The sequence below is a fragment of the Ochotona princeps genome, chromosome 19 (assembly GCF_030435755.1).
Source record: "Ochotona princeps isolate mOchPri1 chromosome 19, mOchPri1.hap1, whole genome shotgun sequence".
NCBI classification, from domain to species: Eukaryota; Metazoa; Chordata; class Mammalia; order Lagomorpha; family Ochotonidae; genus Ochotona; species Ochotona princeps.
In genome coordinates this window covers 28670284-28687379 of record NC_080850.1, presented here as the reverse complement: position 1 = coordinate 28687379, position 17096 = coordinate 28670284, and the positions used below count along the sequence as shown (strand labels likewise).

The 17096-nt window shown below is 40.4% G+C and overlaps 1 protein-coding gene and 1 long non-coding RNA gene across 7 annotated transcripts in view; one reads left to right on the top strand and one right to left on the bottom strand.

Moving 5' to 3' along the window:
• ARHGAP26 (Rho GTPase activating protein 26) overlaps positions 1-17096 on the top strand; it is a 412073-nt gene that overhangs the window by 236630 nt on the left and 158347 nt on the right. For all 6 annotated transcript variants that reach the window (XM_058677831.1, XM_058677832.1, XM_058677829.1 and 3 more), the window contains exons 13-14: positions 5767-5832; positions 9630-9704. In XM_058677831.1, coding sequence (XP_058533814.1) covers positions 5767-5832; positions 9630-9704 — 141 coding nt within the window. The remainder of the gene's footprint in view (positions 1-5766; positions 5833-9629; positions 9705-17096) is intronic.
• Positions 682-12341, bottom strand: LOC131482680 (uncharacterized). Its single transcript, XR_009247229.1, has 3 exons — positions 12174-12341; positions 1083-1396; positions 682-974 (listed from the first exon to the last, which is right to left on the bottom strand). It is a non-coding gene; the product is annotated as an uncharacterized LOC131482680 (long non-coding RNA).

Here is a 17096-nt window from a genome sequence, read left to right as displayed (position 1 = left end):
CCTGAACTTAAGGCTGCAGGTGGAAGATAAGCCAGTCTCCGCCTTCACTGTATGACAGTGCAGGCTGAGGCTGGAAGCCAACAGCCCTGCAAGAGCTCATCGTGAGTTAAATTAAGGGAATCATGCAAGCCTAGTAGATATTTAATGAGAGATTATTTCTGGAGATTATAAGGATACAGAAATTGCAAATAAATCCCTGACCTTTTCTGAGCCTTGGCTCAGTGAAAGAACCAAATCACCTGCTGGAGGGGATTAAGGACAGCCGCTTCCATCTGGCAGGCCACTCAGAGTTTTCTGTCATTAGCAGACTCGGCTTGGTGGGGTTGGTGTTCTAAACCTTTTAGTGGGAATTCTCCTTTCAGCCTAGGAGATCTCAATTAACTAAGATTATGTACCCAGTGCACAGAGATCAGGTCTAATGATCTGGCTCTGGGCACACTGCATTAGTGGGACTCAGTCCATGTTAACTAATAAAGAGCTTGTTAATTATTAGTAACATAATCATGATGTCAGCAAGAAACTTGAGTAGATGTGAATAAAAGTCAAACTGTATGCTTGCTGTGGGGGCCGGGGTTGGGGGAGAAAAGACAGATGGGGATGGGGAAGTGCCAGGAAGATGGGATAGAAACAGGGTAGACAGTGTATAACTTGTCTCAGTTCCAGTTAACAGATTTAGGCAGTGCCTGCTAAACTGTGTTTCATGAGTTCCCTGTTGGGGTAGCTGATGTGAATTCCATTTCTAAAAATGCTATTTGTTTGTATAAAAGTTGTAGGTAATTACATCAGTATGTAGCTTGAATACATTTAGAGGGTAGCAGAGTTTCCTTGACTCCAAACACTTGATTTTCCAATTTACAAATGATATATTATGCTTGAGGTTAATCAAGTAAGATATAATGTTAATGCAGCATTACTTGTGCTTGATCTAGAAAAAGAAGTTTGCCTGTTTCAAGCAGATTAGAGAGCCTTTAACACTGAGAAAACAAAAGGAGGAATATTTATTCAGAATGGAATGCTGGAGTTTTTCTGCTACTTTCCCAGGAAAGGATCCCACTTCCGGCCTTACCACCACAAAGGCTCACCTGCTGATTTGCTTCTATGGGGTTGTGTCCACTCAGAAGACAGTAGTTCTGTCTTCCATTAGTTGTGCTGGATGACTTTGCATGAGTTGTTTTCTGCCACTGGAGCCATCACTTTCAGTTTGTTATGTTTTTTCAGTTTTTCAAGACTCTTGTCAGTAATCATGGGCTTTATCCAGAATAAAAAATCATTGAACTGTAGAATAAAACCATGCTCACAGATCCACTCAAGATATCTGGGTTCAGAAGCATCCTCAGCTCCCAGAGCTCTGTGCACCTTGGTGGTTCCTGCTTTGCAGACTTCTTTGACTATCATCCTACGAAGGAGGCAGAAGAAAGAATCTCAGAATTGGAAGAGATCTCTTGTCACAATGAGGAAAGAATCAAAAAGCTGGAAGCAGAGTTGGGTCAAGCCAAAAAAAAGTGTTGAAGAATTAATAGACACTATTAAAAGGCCAAATATAAGAGTTATGGGAGTCCCAGCAGGTGCAGAAAGAGAAGCTGGGTTTAAAAATGTATTTAATGAAATATTAAAGGAAAATTTCCCTGATCTGTAGAAAGAATTGGGAAACAACATCCAGGAAGAGCACAGAATTCCAATCAGGTTAACCAAAAGCAGTCTTTACCATGACACATGATAATCAAACCCTCTTCAATCTAACATAAGGAAAGATCCTTAAATATGCTCATGAAAAAAACTCAATTGACATATAGAGGAATGACAATTAAACTCACAGGAGACCTCTCGCAGGAAACTAAACCCAGAAGAGAATACAGCAGCATATTCCAGATTCTAAAATCATGAAATTGTCAGCTCAGAATAACATTCCCAGCAAAGCTTTCCTTTGTCTTTGAGAATGAAATAAAATCTTCCATGGAAAAGAAAGGTTAAAAGAATACGCCTCTTTTTCTTTTTTTTTTTTTTTTTTTTTTTTTTTTGGGAATACGCCTCTTCTAAACCTGTCCTACAAATGATACTTAAAGATATTCTCTTGACAGAGAAAAGGAATAGCACCCACCAAAACCAAAGGCAAATGTGAAGACCATCCAAGTTTTACAACAACAGATGACTAAATCAATGAACAACGCATTGCTAAGATGACAGGACCAAGTTACCACCTATTTATGTTAACCCTGAATGGAAATGTCTTAAATTTATCATTCAAGCATCATAGGTTAGTAGACTGGATTCAAAACTCAAAACCCATCTATTTGTTGCCTACAGGAGATATATCTCACCCACAAATATCAGCAGAAACTGTATCTTATACATTTTGATGTTTTTTGTTTTTAGTTTCATTTCTTCAGAACAATTTTTTTCTCCTTAAATTCTTCACTGACTCATAGATCATACAGTTCATTACTTCAGCGACACATTAGTTATTCTGTTTTTCTTCCTGTTGTTGATTTTATTTTGTATTTTTTTCATTTAAGGGGATGTATTGTAACTATGTAATGGAGACTATCCAGTGACATGTTGTTTAACTTCGTGGCATTGTAAATTTCTATTATTCTCCCTGTTGATTTTGTTTTGTGGCTTTAAACTTGGCATTTATAGAGACTGTAGTGGAGACTGACATGTCTAGATGTGAGGCTACAGTGCAGTGTACATCTCTACTTTTGGATCAAGTGAAACTGATGGATATGGCTTGACAATGGGATGCTGGACTCTCTGTAATTGTCCATGCCTGCAATGATGGATTTATGACTGTTTATGAGAAACTATGCTGTTGTAATGATATGGGAGAACTCTGTAGCGGGTGGGGGGAGAATAGGAGAGGAGGTAGGGGAAGTCCCAGGCCCTGTGGAACTGTATCATAAAATGATGATAATAATTAAAAAATGAAATAAAAAATTGTTTTTCACCTCTCAAAAGAAGAATAAAAATGCTTCAAGAGACTATGGAATTGGGCCCGGCGGCGTGGCCTAGCAGCTAAAGTCCTCGCCTTGAAAGCCCCGGGATCCCATATGGGCACCGGTTCTAATCCCGGCAGCTCCACTTCCCATCCAGCTCCCTGCTTGTGGCCTGAGAAAGCAGTCGAGGACGGCCCAAGGCTTTGGGACCCTGCACCCGCGTGGGAGACCCGGAAGAGGTTCCTGGTTCCCGGCATCGGATTGGCGCGCACCGGCCCGTTGCGGCTCACCTGGGGAGTGAATCATCGGATGGAAGATCTTCCTCTCTGTCTCTCCTCCTCTCTGTATATCTGGCTTTCCAATAATAATAATAATAATAATAAAGAGACTATGGAATCACAGTTGAAATGTTGGAAACTTTGTTAAGCACCAAAAATAATTTCCCATTTGACAAATACTTTCCAGTAAGCTCTGTTTTCTGAGTACTGCTTAAAGGAATGAAAATCTCTCCTAAACATGATAAGATGCACAGTGTCATTAGTCAGTAGGGAGATGCAAATCAAAACCACAATGAGATGCCACTTGACACCCACCAGGATGGCTATCATAGAAGAGCAAGGAAGTAGAAGTATTGACCTCTCCTCTGTTGCTGATGGGAATGTAAAATGATGCAGCTGCTTCAGAAAAGTTTGGTTGTTTCTCAAACAGTGATTCATGGAGTGATCCTGTGACCTAGCAGTTCTGTTCTGCTAAGATACATTGCTACAGACTCAAGAGAAGTATAATGTGTGTCTACACAATGAGGTAGACTTATACACAGATGTTCTTGATAACACTGTTCCTAATAGCCAAGAAGTGGAAGCAGCCCATATGTCAGTCACCTGATGACTGGATCAGCTAAACATGGCGTGTCTCAGCATTGGAAGATTGCTTAATATTAAAAAGGAACAAAGCACCATGCTACCACATGGATTAAGGGAAAGAAGCTGGATATAAAAAGAACTCGTATGATTCCATTTATGTGAGGTATATATAGAATATGTAAATTTCTGGAGAAGGAAATTAGAATTATGGTTACCAGGTTTGGAAGGAAGCAAAAACTGAAGAGTGACTGCTAATGTGTGTGAGTTTTATTTTGGTGGAGTGGGGAGCAGAAGTATTCTGGAATTAGAGTATGGTAGTTAATGCATACTTGTACAAATAATGTGAGGAACCATTCTATTGTACAATTAAATGAGTGAACATTACAATATATAAATTATGTGTCTGTAAAACGGTTCAGGAATGAACTTTCCCTGGATTTCAACAGTATTTGGCCTGTATATTATAAGTTGTTATATTAGAAAAATGTCCACTGTGTGAGTTTGTTGAGTTCAGTTTGGAAGAAATATTGTGGTTTGGCTTGCTGATTCTAGTGAGAAAGCCTAGAATGCCACAATTTGTAAATATTTGGTTCATACTGGAAAAGCAAGGGTTGACACTTTAGTGACTCATTACCATTTTCAAGGAATAAGAATGGCCTGTGCAGCAGGTAATCTCCAGGCAGGAGAGCAGTTTACTGTTTCTGTTCTGGTGCTTGATGTCTGATCCTGGAGCTAAGAGTGTTCGTAAAAAGTAACCCTAAGCAATTAGTATGCATGGAAGCCCAGGACCTGTTCTACTTTGGAAAGAGAAAGGTGGAAGAAAATAGTATCAATTTTATTCTCAGTAGTTAATTTTTTTTTGCAATCACCGTTAGATCTAAGTTCATTTCTGTTAAGAATTTGAGGAATATTTTATTGGCATGAGATCCAAAATGAATTTGTTTCACTCAGTTTTCATCAATACTGTATATTGAAATGACAGCAAATCACTTATAAATACTTGCCCTCCTACTTTCTGATACTCCATTATTGACTCAGAACATTATATTTTGTATATTTTCCCTAAAAATTCTAAAGAAGTCATTGGTGAATTCATTCATGTGCCTGACCATGGGATAGTCAACACATAGGGAGGAGCACGGCTGAGTTTGTAGACTCTGCCAGGTGAGAAACTGGCACTATGCTCATGTAGACATATATTTTTGGAGTTTAGGGAGTGGGTTTTGGAGCAGGTGGAGAACTCTGCACCTGCTAATTTCTCACACAGAGTGACTCTGCAGCTTTACTAGTTCCTCTCCACATAGCTTCTCCTTCGAGGCTACCTGAGTTTGCTTCTGGGTCATTTGTCTGTTTCTTCTTGCTCCATTCCCCTCCTTGTTTGTTTTGTTTTGTTTTGTTTTGTTTTTTTCAGATTACCTGAGCAGGATTACACTTCAACTCCACATTTTAGCTCATCAGTATTGTTCCAGATATTTCATTTCACCAAGTCTGTCGCTTGGTCTGTGCTCCCAGGAACCTCTGCCTGGGGGACTTGCTGAGATCAGTTGGGATCATCTAAGTAAAACGCTTAGCCAACATTTAAAGAGCACTTGACTCATGCTGTCTGTGGGAAACAAGTTAGTCTGACAGCTCCTGTTGCAACCAAAGCAATCTAAAGGTGCCTGTCATACTGTTCTGGGGTTTCTTCAGAGGATAACCTTGCCCATTACTGCAACTAGAGGTTACTGTGAGAATAAAACAAATTTTTAAAAAATGAAAATGAAATAATGCATGTAAAGTGTTTAGAATTGAGGCTAGCACTTAGGGTAAGCTCTTGTCTTGTGCCAGCTATTACCGTTCTCCTATCTTTAGTGGAGAAAAGCAAGAATCCATGACCACACCATGCAATTAATTCCCCTCATCTTAATTAACCCTTATCCTGAGGTTGATTGCACGGCTAGCAACTTGACTGCCTTCTCTTGCTCTTTCAGCTGCGCAGTTGGACAGCATTGGCTTCAGCATAATCAGGAAATGCATCCATGCTGTGGAAACCAGAGGTAAAGTAGTTTAACAGATGGCATTGTTTTCCATGGAAGGTCATACATCTGGTGAGGTGGCAGAGCAGTTACCTGCCAGTTTCCAATTTTAAGTGACTCATTAACTCCCCAGCGACGAAAGCCTTTGTTGGTGTTTCCCCCTGTTATGATGGTCTAAAGCAGGAGCTCTCAACTGCTTGTGCCTGGGAAAGCAGTCAAGGATGGCCCCAAGCCTTGGGACCCTGCACTTGCTTGGGAGACCTAAAAGAGGCTCTTAGCTTCTGATCAGCTCAGATCCTGCTGTTGTGGCCACTTGGGGAATGAATCAATGGACGAAAGATCTTCCTCTCTGTCTCTCCTCTTCTCTGTATATCTGACTTTCCAATAAATAAGTGTTTAATCAGAGGCAGGCTGTGTAACTTAGCAGTCGAGAGATAAATTTCTTGGTAATGACATAAACAAGATTAGAGAAAAGAAACCAGCTTTGCCTGCTGTATGTCCCATCAAAGTTACTTTCCAAACTCATTATTTAATGTAGAAGAAACCTCTCTAAAGATGTCTTCTGATTTCTGCTGCATATATACCTGCTTATAAACAAAGAGTTAAGACAGCTTGCAAAACTAGCTATAATATACCCAGAGAATCTAAAGTAGATGAAGATGAAATGGCTGAAGATTAATCTTGAGGAAATAAGGAAAAGACAGATGGAATGATGAGAATGTTTATACAATGGTGTTGTTAAGGTGTAAAATCAGAACCTGGCCAAGTGTCTGAGAAATTGGTTAAACCAACAGCAGTGTACTCATGTAGCTAAAAAAAACAGACAAACAAAAATCCTAGGGATTACTGGAAATATAGTGTGAATGCATTTTTCTGGGGTGCAGCATTTTTAAAATCATGTGCATGAAAAACGTGAGTTATAAAAACAGCTACATTACTTATGGAGCCTTTGGCAGGGCTCAACAGAGGGGAGCTCCTGTGTGCAGCCTCACGGTGTCCTCAGTGGCTTCTCTTCCTTTTTTGCCCTCTGCCTCTCTTGTATCCATTTCACATAGCTGTAGTTTCCAAATATATGTAAGTTAGTTACAAAGTCATTTTATAACTACAGCCTCAAAATATTTTTGAAGTTTACATTACTAAGGTAATTAAAAAAATTTTTTTAAATTATAAAGTCAGATTTACAGAGAGGAGAAAGACAAAGATCTTCCATCTGCTAGTTTGCTCCCCAAGTGGCTGCAATGGCCAGAGCTGAACCATTCTGAAGCCAGGAGCTTCATTTGCGTCTCCCATGCAGGTGTAGAGTCCCCAGGCTTCGGGCCATCCTCAACTGCTTTCCCAGGCCATAGGCAGGGAGCTAGAAGGGAAGTAGAGAAGCCAGGATGCAAACCAGTGCTCATATGGGATCCTGGTGCTTGCAAGGTGAAGATTTGAGCCACTAGGCTATTGTATGGGGCCCAACAAAGGTAATTTTCCTAGAACAGTTTCTTTTTTTTCTTTTTTTTTTTTTAAGTGTGAGTATAGGAGGTAGATGGCTAAAAGTGGAGGCATAAAAATAGAACTAAAACTAGGACCAGAACAAACATCCCCCTACCTCCCATGAAGTTCTTGTTGAGGTGGGCCACCTGTTTCTTTCAATTTTCAGTATCCAAAACCAAGTTGGAAACATCTGATTTTAAAATGTGGACAAAGATAAATGCTTACCGGTACCTCAGATAGCCACCTTTTTGCAATTAGAATTAGCAAAGACATGCAATAAATAGAAGAAGGAGTCTTGGCCTTTGCCTCCTTGTCCCCTCCCTTCTACAAAACAGAGATGAAAGTGTTGTAACTTCTAAGATTGTTTTCACTGAGCACAGTTTGTGAATTAAATGCTGTTTCAGCATGAGTTACTGAAGGAAGTGAGTGTTGTGCTACCACGGTGCGTGGATATGTACATGTCTGTGGTAACCAGAGGTGAAAAGGCATCCAGTATTCCCTGAAATTCATCAGGAAGGTTTCAGCGGAGCAGGAATTATGTAAAATCTCAGGGAAACGTGGGTAAAGGAAGTAGAGACACTTTAAACCTTTCCCAGCCCTTGACTCATGACTGAATAAAAGTTTTTTCACTCAGTAGGTTGAGACTCATCCCTTAGTTTTGGTTAAGGACTCTTAAATCATAACCATGTCAGGTGATATGTATGATTTAGAGACTCTTTTCAGTAATAAAATCCTATTATTCCAGACCATTTTCCTCTGTTGATTAATTCTACTTCTCTGTAGGTCTTGCATAAGATAGTGTACAGTCAGCCTCTCCTTGAATTTCTGCCATAGAATTTCATTTTGGCTCCCAAGCATTGTATTTACTGGCCTTGATAGAGTATAGCCAAGTGTTTCATTCAGTAGGATGTGCCTTATACTCATGTAGAGCTAGGGATTTAAATGTGAATAAGACAGAATCACTGTACTCGGAGTACATTATACTCAGAGTTTATATTCCTATTTTAGGAAGAAAGACAAGCAAGGAACCCGATGACAAAGATAATTTCAGATAGTTTCATATGGTACAAAGAAAACAGGACAAGGGAATGACTAACCAGTGGTGTTGGTTATAGGATGGGTTAGATGGCAAAGGTTGCATTTGAGCAATGACCTGCATGATCAAAAGACCTAGGAGAAGAACATTCAGGTACAGGCAGTGGCGGAGGCTGAAGCTGTGAGATGAGATGTGAGCCTCATGTGCTGGAGGAAGGCTAATGTGGTTGAAGCATAGCCCAGGTGTTTATAGTGGGCTGGTATTTGAGTGTGCTAGCCAGGGACAGGGAATCTGATTTGTGCTAAGGGCCATTTGGGTATTTATAAAATGCAAAATTATCAACCTAAAAATTGCCTACTGTAGACTTGTTGAATATCAAGTCCCACCTCCGGTTGCTTTGGCAGGACAAAACCAAATGAATTTATAGACTAGGTGGCTGGACACTTTCCACCCCTGACATAGGCCTTGTAGGCCCCCATAGGGAGGTCTGATGATGGTCTAAATGTAGTAGGAAGCCTTTGAAAGAGTTTAAGAATTCACTTTGTTCATTGGAAAGTGTTTCTCAGGGGAATAAGATAGGCTGGAGGAGACCTGTTATTTGAGAAGCATCAGATATGATAGGCCTGCAGCTAACAGCAGAAAAACCCTTTCGAAGCATTTGGTCTCTCTTGTCCTCTCTTTTCAGTGACACAGTGGTGACCTAATTCATGCCTTAGAAAGAACAGAAGTGCTGTGCTGTGTTAGTTCTTGGTCTGTCCTTTGTTCAGATGTTTGAAAGTAAATCCCCTCTGGTTGTCCTGTCTCTTCTTCTATAAAACATACTTTACAAATGAATGGATTTGCTAAGTTCTCCAGCTTGAATACCATTCCCTACCTCCAAGTTGTCATTCTATATGTAAAAATAAATTGTAAAATATTTGTCCCTTTTGTCGTGTGAATTTTTCATCATGTCATATTTTGGCTCTGTAAGTTAAAACTGACTAAATGTGACATGTTTGAAAGTATGTTTTACATCTAAAAGTCTTCAGATGCCGCCTTTGGCAAGAGAAGAGGAAAGCTCCTTTCCCCTCTGATGACTGAGCTAACATGAGGTCTACGGTGTGCAGCACACCCGTGAAATCCTAGACAGCTGTACCGAATCCCACTCCTTTGCTCAGAGCTGAGCTGAGTGACAGGGGACTTTCATTAGAGCAGCTTTTAGAAGGACTGAGAAAATGAAAAAAGAAAAAAGTGCATTTGGTTAGGTTGCCCCACTCGTCTGCTGCCTACCGTGCCTCTAATTGAATCATCATGTTTCTCTTCTCAGGGATCAATGAGCAAGGGCTCTACCGAATTGTGGGGGTCAACTCCAGAGTGCAGAAGCTGCTGAGTGTCCTGATGGGTGAGTGCAGTAGTGGCTTGGCCAGGCAGGTGTGGAGGGGATGGGGAGGACCCACTTTGAAATGCCAGCAGCTCTGTAAGTAGGGATAGTTTCTGGGGAAGGAATTGGGGTGTCTGAGAGCCAACGCCCAACAGTCAGCCACCCTCTTTGTCGTTGTCATGACTACAGGGACCACAGGAGAAGGTTCCAAGTCAGACTGGACAAATTAAAACTGCGTGGTCCAAAGCACCACGCCCTCCCTTTTTGTAGACTCGGCCGCTGCCAGTCTAAGTGGCGCTTGGTCACTCATATGACTTCCACACCCTACACTGTCTTGAATGGCTCATGACTCCCTCTGTCCTCTTTTGGGACAGGCATTTAATGGGACACACCCAGTGCCCAAGAAAGGGCATTATTCTAGCCTGCAGAAGCCCTCGCAGTAGTTCACATTGCCTTTCCTGAGGAGGTGTCATATAACTCCCAGATAAAAATGTGTATAAGCAGATCAATCTTAGGATCCTCTTTACTTCTAGATTTCAACCTAGTCCCTGTCACTTGAGCAGCAGAGCCTCCTTGGCCACTGGCTGATATAAACATAAAACCACTATCTCCCAACAGGCTGCGTTCAAATCAGAAACACAGGAACCCATGAGCCAAATCTGCTTAGGCTGCAGATTTCCTGTATTTTTAGATATGAATGCAAGCCAGCCTCAGTGAGTCACATGGATCTAAATGGCAGACAGATCGGATTTCAGATTGGTGGCTGTTAGTCACCCCCATGGAAGCCCAGGCTGTGCGCTTGTGAGGAGGGGCCATCGCTTGGAGTGCCAGCTGAGTGTTTTGGGCTGAGGCAGTAAGCTTGTTAGTATGTCTTAGGTGTTTAGCACCCCAATGGATGGGAAAGTCTCTCTCACATCACCCGTCATGATGTTGTTCTCTATGTCCTTTGTTTTGTTAAGAGGGCTACTCAGTTATTTGGAGGTTATATTACCAGTTAGAATAAGACCTATTGTTTGAAATGATTAACTGGGAGATATGGTTCCATTTTTTAAAAATTGAACTTTTTATTTTGAGGTACTTGCAGGTCCATGTGCAGTTATAAAAAATAATCAAGAGGGCTATTATGTACTTTTATCCATGATTTTCCAGTGGGTAACATCTTCCAAGACTGTATGGAGCATCACAAACAGGATATTGACGTTGGTGCATTTGGGGTGCAGGGTATTTCTGTCCCCAGACAGCCTTGTGATGTCTTTTTATTTCTATACTCATATGCCTTACCTGCCCCCTTACACTCCATCCCTAATAGCAACTGGCAATTATTCTTGATTTCTATAGTTTTGTCATTTCAAGATGGTTATATAAATAGAATTATGCAGTAGGTAACCTTTTGGGATTTCCTATTGAGTCAGCATTCAGGACTGTAGTGTTGCATGCAACAGTAAATTGTCCTTTACTCTTGCTGGGTGTGCATTTTGCTGGATGGGCATAGCACAGTGTGTGTCACCCTTTGCGCATGGAAGGACATCTCAGTTGGGGACTATTGCAGATAAAGCTGCTGCAGTGTAAGGGTTCATGTTTAGGCTTCTTTGTGAGTGTAAATTGTTCCTTTGGGATAAATGCCAGGAGTATAATTGCAGAGTCTTCACAGTGACCTCATTTAGAATGAGTTAAGCATTGCTTCCCTGCCTTTTGGCTAAGGTCAAGTGGAGAATGAGTTAAGCATCTGACAGGTAGGCAGCCTCAGTCTCTCATTTCTGACCAGAGCTGCAAACATCTGTGAAAGGTCTGGATTCCGAAACAGATACTTGAGTGGTAAGAGACTGAACTTGGGAAAAAGTTTCCTTTTTTTTTTCTCCTGTAAAATTCTTGCAAGACAAGATCTTTGTACATGTGGAAGCTGTCATGTAAAATATATTATTACCATCTAATCCTTTAACCCTGGCTGCAGCTGTAAGACTGAGTAATGAAGGACATAGAGGAAGAGTATTTCAGACTTTAAAAAAATATCACCCGCAGTGGCATCAGATACAGAAATAAGTTCTGTGGAGATTCTAGCCCCAGGTATTCAGTCTGTGATCATCGTGATTTTAGCATTTGAAAGAACTACTTGAGGTCTTAAAAGGAGAGCTAAAGCTGAAAAGCTAACTGGGTCTCTTTTGTTAGAATCTTGAATATTGTGTTAGAGAAGTTTCTGGTTTTTTTTTTTCTTTAGAAAACAAGAAGCTGCTTGAAAATTTTAAATGTTGGCATTCTGTGCATTTCATGTCTCTTCTACATGCAGAAATGTGTAGAGGACTAATTCAGCTGAGCTTGAACTGTGGTAATGCAACAAGGGGAGGAATCCACCATGGGGAGAGGGTTTGGGGAGGGGTGGGGGGAATCCCAGTGCCTATAAAACTGTGTCACATAATGCAATGTAATTAATAATAAAAAAAAGAGACTAATTCAGAGAGGGGGGAAAAACCCTGCATTTATTTCTTTGCTCACCTGATTTGTAAATCCAAGATGGCAGGTCTGGGACTTCAGGGGCATCTTTACGTTGTTAGTACCGATGTCCACCACCTCCCTTTAGCTTCTCTTTGTGTGTGACCTCTCCTGGCCTCAGTGCTGGCACTTTGTGGGAGTATCCCGTATAGATGCAGCCTCCATAGTTCTTCGCCTCCGTGATCATTGGAGGAGAGAGTGTATCTTGTGAGAGTTTTGCACAGATTCCTTGTTGGTCATTCACATGACTCATTTCTCAATCTCGGGCTAGTCACATGTTCAGAGACAGATGGATCCAGATGGCCTGGATCCCATGCTTGTCTCTAAGGATAGGGATAAGACACACACGGGAGTGGAGTAAAGCTGGAGTTAGTCCCTGGAACCCCATGGTCTGAGCAGAATTATTAATACAATGATGGAGGGGTGCTTTCCTGTTGATAACATTAAAAAAGTGAAAAAAAAAAGTGCGATCGACTAAGGTATGATGAGGTCAGATCCCAGCTTTAGGAGGGCAACCCTACCTGCAGGGTGCAACGTGTCTTTCATTGCAGAAAAACACCAAGGAAGAGCACAGTAGCAGTAGATGAGGCACAGCATACCCCACAAAGGGCTCAGCCAAATCGCTGCCCTGAGATGTGGGCAAGGAGAGGATAAGCTGCAAGGGAGAGAAACAGCAGGACTTTATAACCACCTGGATCTGGGGGAGCCGAAGGGGCAGAGAAATTTCAAAGGCTACAGAATATTATGTAAGGTGACACTAATGAAAAGAAATATGACATTTTAGGTTGCTTTGCTAATCTAAAAAAAACTGCCTTAGCTCATTTGTGCTGAGCAAAAAAAAAAAGAAGAAGAAAATGTGGTTATGAAATGATCTTACTTTTATCAGCATGCTTAGTGACTCTCAAACCAAGATATTTGCCTTCTTGTCTTCTGAGTTTTCCTAAGGAAAGAGAAAATAATCATGAAAATCTGAGAGATGTCATGAAAGTGTATTAGCATGCAGCTGTAAGTCATGAGGCCAGCTGCCTCTGCCAGGAGGACATTGCAGATGGACTAGAACGCAAACTGAGATCCAGCTGAGAGATGGCCACAATGCAGGATCTAAGCACAAGTTCAGAATGGTACTGCTGATTCTCCCAAGCAGTAAAGTTCAACCAGGAACCCTGCTGTTGAGCAGTCCCTCGTTTGTCCAGGGCTCTGGATGAGCAGGGAGCTGTGTCCTGCTCCCCATATTCACATGCTTTCATCTTCATCAGCACTTGGTACTTTGGTTAGCTTGGTACTTGGGCTTAGCAAAATAAATATGGCTCCCAATTCTAGAACATTCCCTGAGCTGGGCCTACTGAACTTTTCACCCACTAGTCTTTTATTATACATTTGTTGGCTGCCTATTTTGTGCCAAGCTCTGTACAGCATTTGGCTGATTTGCCCAAGACTTCCAAAATTGGAATGGTGTTATTTTGATTACTTGAAAGCACAACTTAGTATGTAGTAAAACCAGAGACTTCCTTTGATCACTTGGGGGTATATTTTTTGTTCTTTTAATCCGTTGGGAAGTATATGCTGGAAGAGGAACATGAGAACTAGAGCCTTGAGAGTATCTTCCTTTTACTGATGAGGATTTCCTGAGAATTCTTGCTGGAGTGCCCTGTAACACATGCAGCCCAGCTTTGTATTAGTATTCTAACAAGGACCACCCTGATGTCTTCCTTCCAGCAACAGTCTTTGGAGAGTAAAAAGGATCCAGAAAAGCCTATAGATTCATAGGGTATATTCTATGTGTGTACTAGGCCCTCTGTTGCCCTGAATGTTATGTGACGATAAATCTTATTATATTGGTGTGTGTGTGTATGTGTATGCACTTGTGTGTGCATCCCCAGGGGATGTCTATTTTTTTTGTCTCTTTCAATGTATTTTATTATTTTATATGAATTTTTAATTTTCACTTCCATTTTTATTGAAAGGCAAGTAGAGATATAGACCAACTCATTCTTTTTTTTTTTAAAGATTTTTTTATTTTTATTACAAAGTCAGATATACAGAGAGAGGAGGAGAGACAGAGAGGAAGATCTTCCATCCGTTGATTCACTCCCCAAGTGAGCCGCAATGGGCCGGTACGCGCCAATCCGATGCCGGGAACCGGGAACCTCTTCCGGGTCTCCCACACAGGTGCAGGGTCCCAATGCATTGGGCCATCCTCGACTGCTTTCCCAGGCCACAAGCAGGGAGCTGGATGGGAAGTGGAGCTGCCGGGATTAGAACCGGCGCCCGTATGGGATCCCAGGGCGTTCAAGGAGAGGACTTTAGCTGCCGGGCCCCAACTCATTCTTAAATAACTATCTTTTTCCAATGAAAAGTTATGAATGATTGTTGTAAACACTTAGATAAGTATGAAAAGTAGAAAGAAGAAAATAAAATTCCCACAGACCTAGATATAACCAGCTCTTTACTGGTCATTTTGTATTGGTCCATTTTGTCGTATCACTCTTTTAACACAGTATGAATAAATCATCATATTAGACTCACACTTTATTTGGGCTTCATTCAGTAACGTGGAGAGTTTCTATTTTCCTGTGTTATTCAAGTGCTTGATTTTATTAGGCACAAATTGGGTAAATGTGCTCTAATCTTTTAATCAAACACCTAGGTTTGGATTTGGGAGCTGATTGAAATCCTTCGTCATTCTGAAAAACACTCAGGTAAATGAGTCACCATGGCAGAGGTTAAGAGCATGTATTTTGAAGTTAGATAAATTCCATTGCTCATCCATTTGGCATTGTGTTGAGTCTTCTATCTTCTCAGCTCATCTCTGCTTCAGTAATAACTTGAAGGTGAAATGCAAAGATGTGTTTATGGGTTTCTGAGCCTCTCCATGTTCTTTAATAAATGTTATCTGTTGGGAGTTTTATATGCATTTCTCATTATTTCATTAGGTTTTATTTTAAGGTGTTGAGCTTCTGTGTCAAGATATGCATGTTTTCAAGGCTCTTAATGAATATTCTCAAATGAGGTATCAGCAGAGCCTAAGCAGGGTGACCTGAACTTCCCACTTCCTTGCCATGTTCTGTGTTACTTGTTTGCATATGAATTATAAACATTAAAAAGCATGTCTTTTTTTATTTCACTTTGTATTTCTATAATTTTCATGAAATTGGGTATTTTTCACATGTTTGGTGCTGAATTATGCTTTTTAGGATTTGCCTTTCTGTGTTAGCAAAAAAAAAATTTCTGTTAGTATTTTCATCTTATTATTATAAGACCTTTTAGCTCTGGAAGCTGTGTTAGCATTGTCTTCCTTCCAGTTTATCACTTATCTGGAAGTTTTTTATGGTTCTTTGATTTTTGCTTTCTCTCATGAATGCTTTACTTTTTTATGAATTTAGCTTATTAATCTGTTTTTTTCCTCCATCTAAGGTGTAAGTGGATTATACCTTAAAATATCTACTGTTCTATGAATACAAACCGTTTGTTTTCCTTGTAATCTCTCTGGAATAGGTTAGTAATATGCGTATGTGTATTCTTATATTTATTTGAAAAGCAGAGAGATGGACAATAGTACAGTCAGGAGGTCTCCCATCCAATAGTTGATTTCCCAAATGGCTGCAACAACTTGAGCTGGACAAGATGGAAACTAGAATCCTGAAACTTTCATCTGAATCTCACACATGATGGCAAAAACCTAAGTCCTTAAGCCATCACTGCTGTCTCCTAGGGTACAGGCAGCTGGAATCAAGAATCTTGCCAGAACTCCAGCCCAAACACTGAGCTGTGGGATACAGGTGCCCCAAACAGTGTTGTAATTGCTACTCCAAATGCCTACCCCAACCTGAATCTGTGAATGTGAAAAGTAAATTCTTCGCTTCCTCAGATGCTTTTGTGAATACAGTTAACCAGTAACCACATAATGAGAGATCTCTTTCCCTTTCATCATATAAGGTGTTCTCTTGACAGTGGAAAAGAATAGCACCCACCAAAACCAAAGGCAAATGCAGAGAACATCCTAGTAAATGACAGCAAAGACTAAATTAAATAATGAACAATCCATTGCTAAAATGACAGGACCAAAATACCACATTTCCATATTAACCCTGAATGTAAATCATTTAAACTCATCTGTCAAACTTCCTAGATTAGTGGACTGGATCAAAAAAAAAAAATCTGTTGCTTACAGGAGACATATCTCGCCAACAAAAATCAGTGGAAACTGTGTCTCATGGATTTCGGTGTTTTTGTTTTTATTTTCATTTCTTCAAAACAGTTTTTTTCTCATATTAAATTTTCACTGACTCATAGGTCATACAGTAGCATCTTCAAGAAGGTTCTTTTTTTTTTGCCTTTTTTATTTATTTTTATTCATTAATTACATTGTATTATGTGACACAGTTTCATAGGTACTTGGATTCTCCCCACCCCTCCCCAAACCCTCCCACCATGAAGAAGGTTCTTGATTTTTATTTCTTCAGTGACATATTGGTCATTCAGTAGCATGTCATTTAAATTCAAGACGTTGTAATTTTCTGTTTTTCTTCCTGTTGTTGATTTTGTATTGTGGCTTTTCATTTAAGGGGATGTAGAGTAACTGTGTAATGGAGACTGTCAAATACAGATGTGAAGATATAATATAGTATGCATCTCTACTTTCAGATCAAAGATGGACTGCCAATGAAACAATTAAATATGTCTTGACAGTAGGATGCTGGGCTCTCTGCCATTTTCCATGCCTGCAATGTCATGATACAGTAAAATAGCAGCATGATGTACTTATGACTGTTTATGAGGAACTATACTATTGTAATAATAGGGGAAATGAGTGGGAGTGGGGGTGGGGATTTGAGGAAAGGGTAAGGAAATCTCAGAGCCTATGGGACTGTATCATTTAAAAAATAATAATTAAGAGTCATCATAAAATTGATACACTGAGGGATC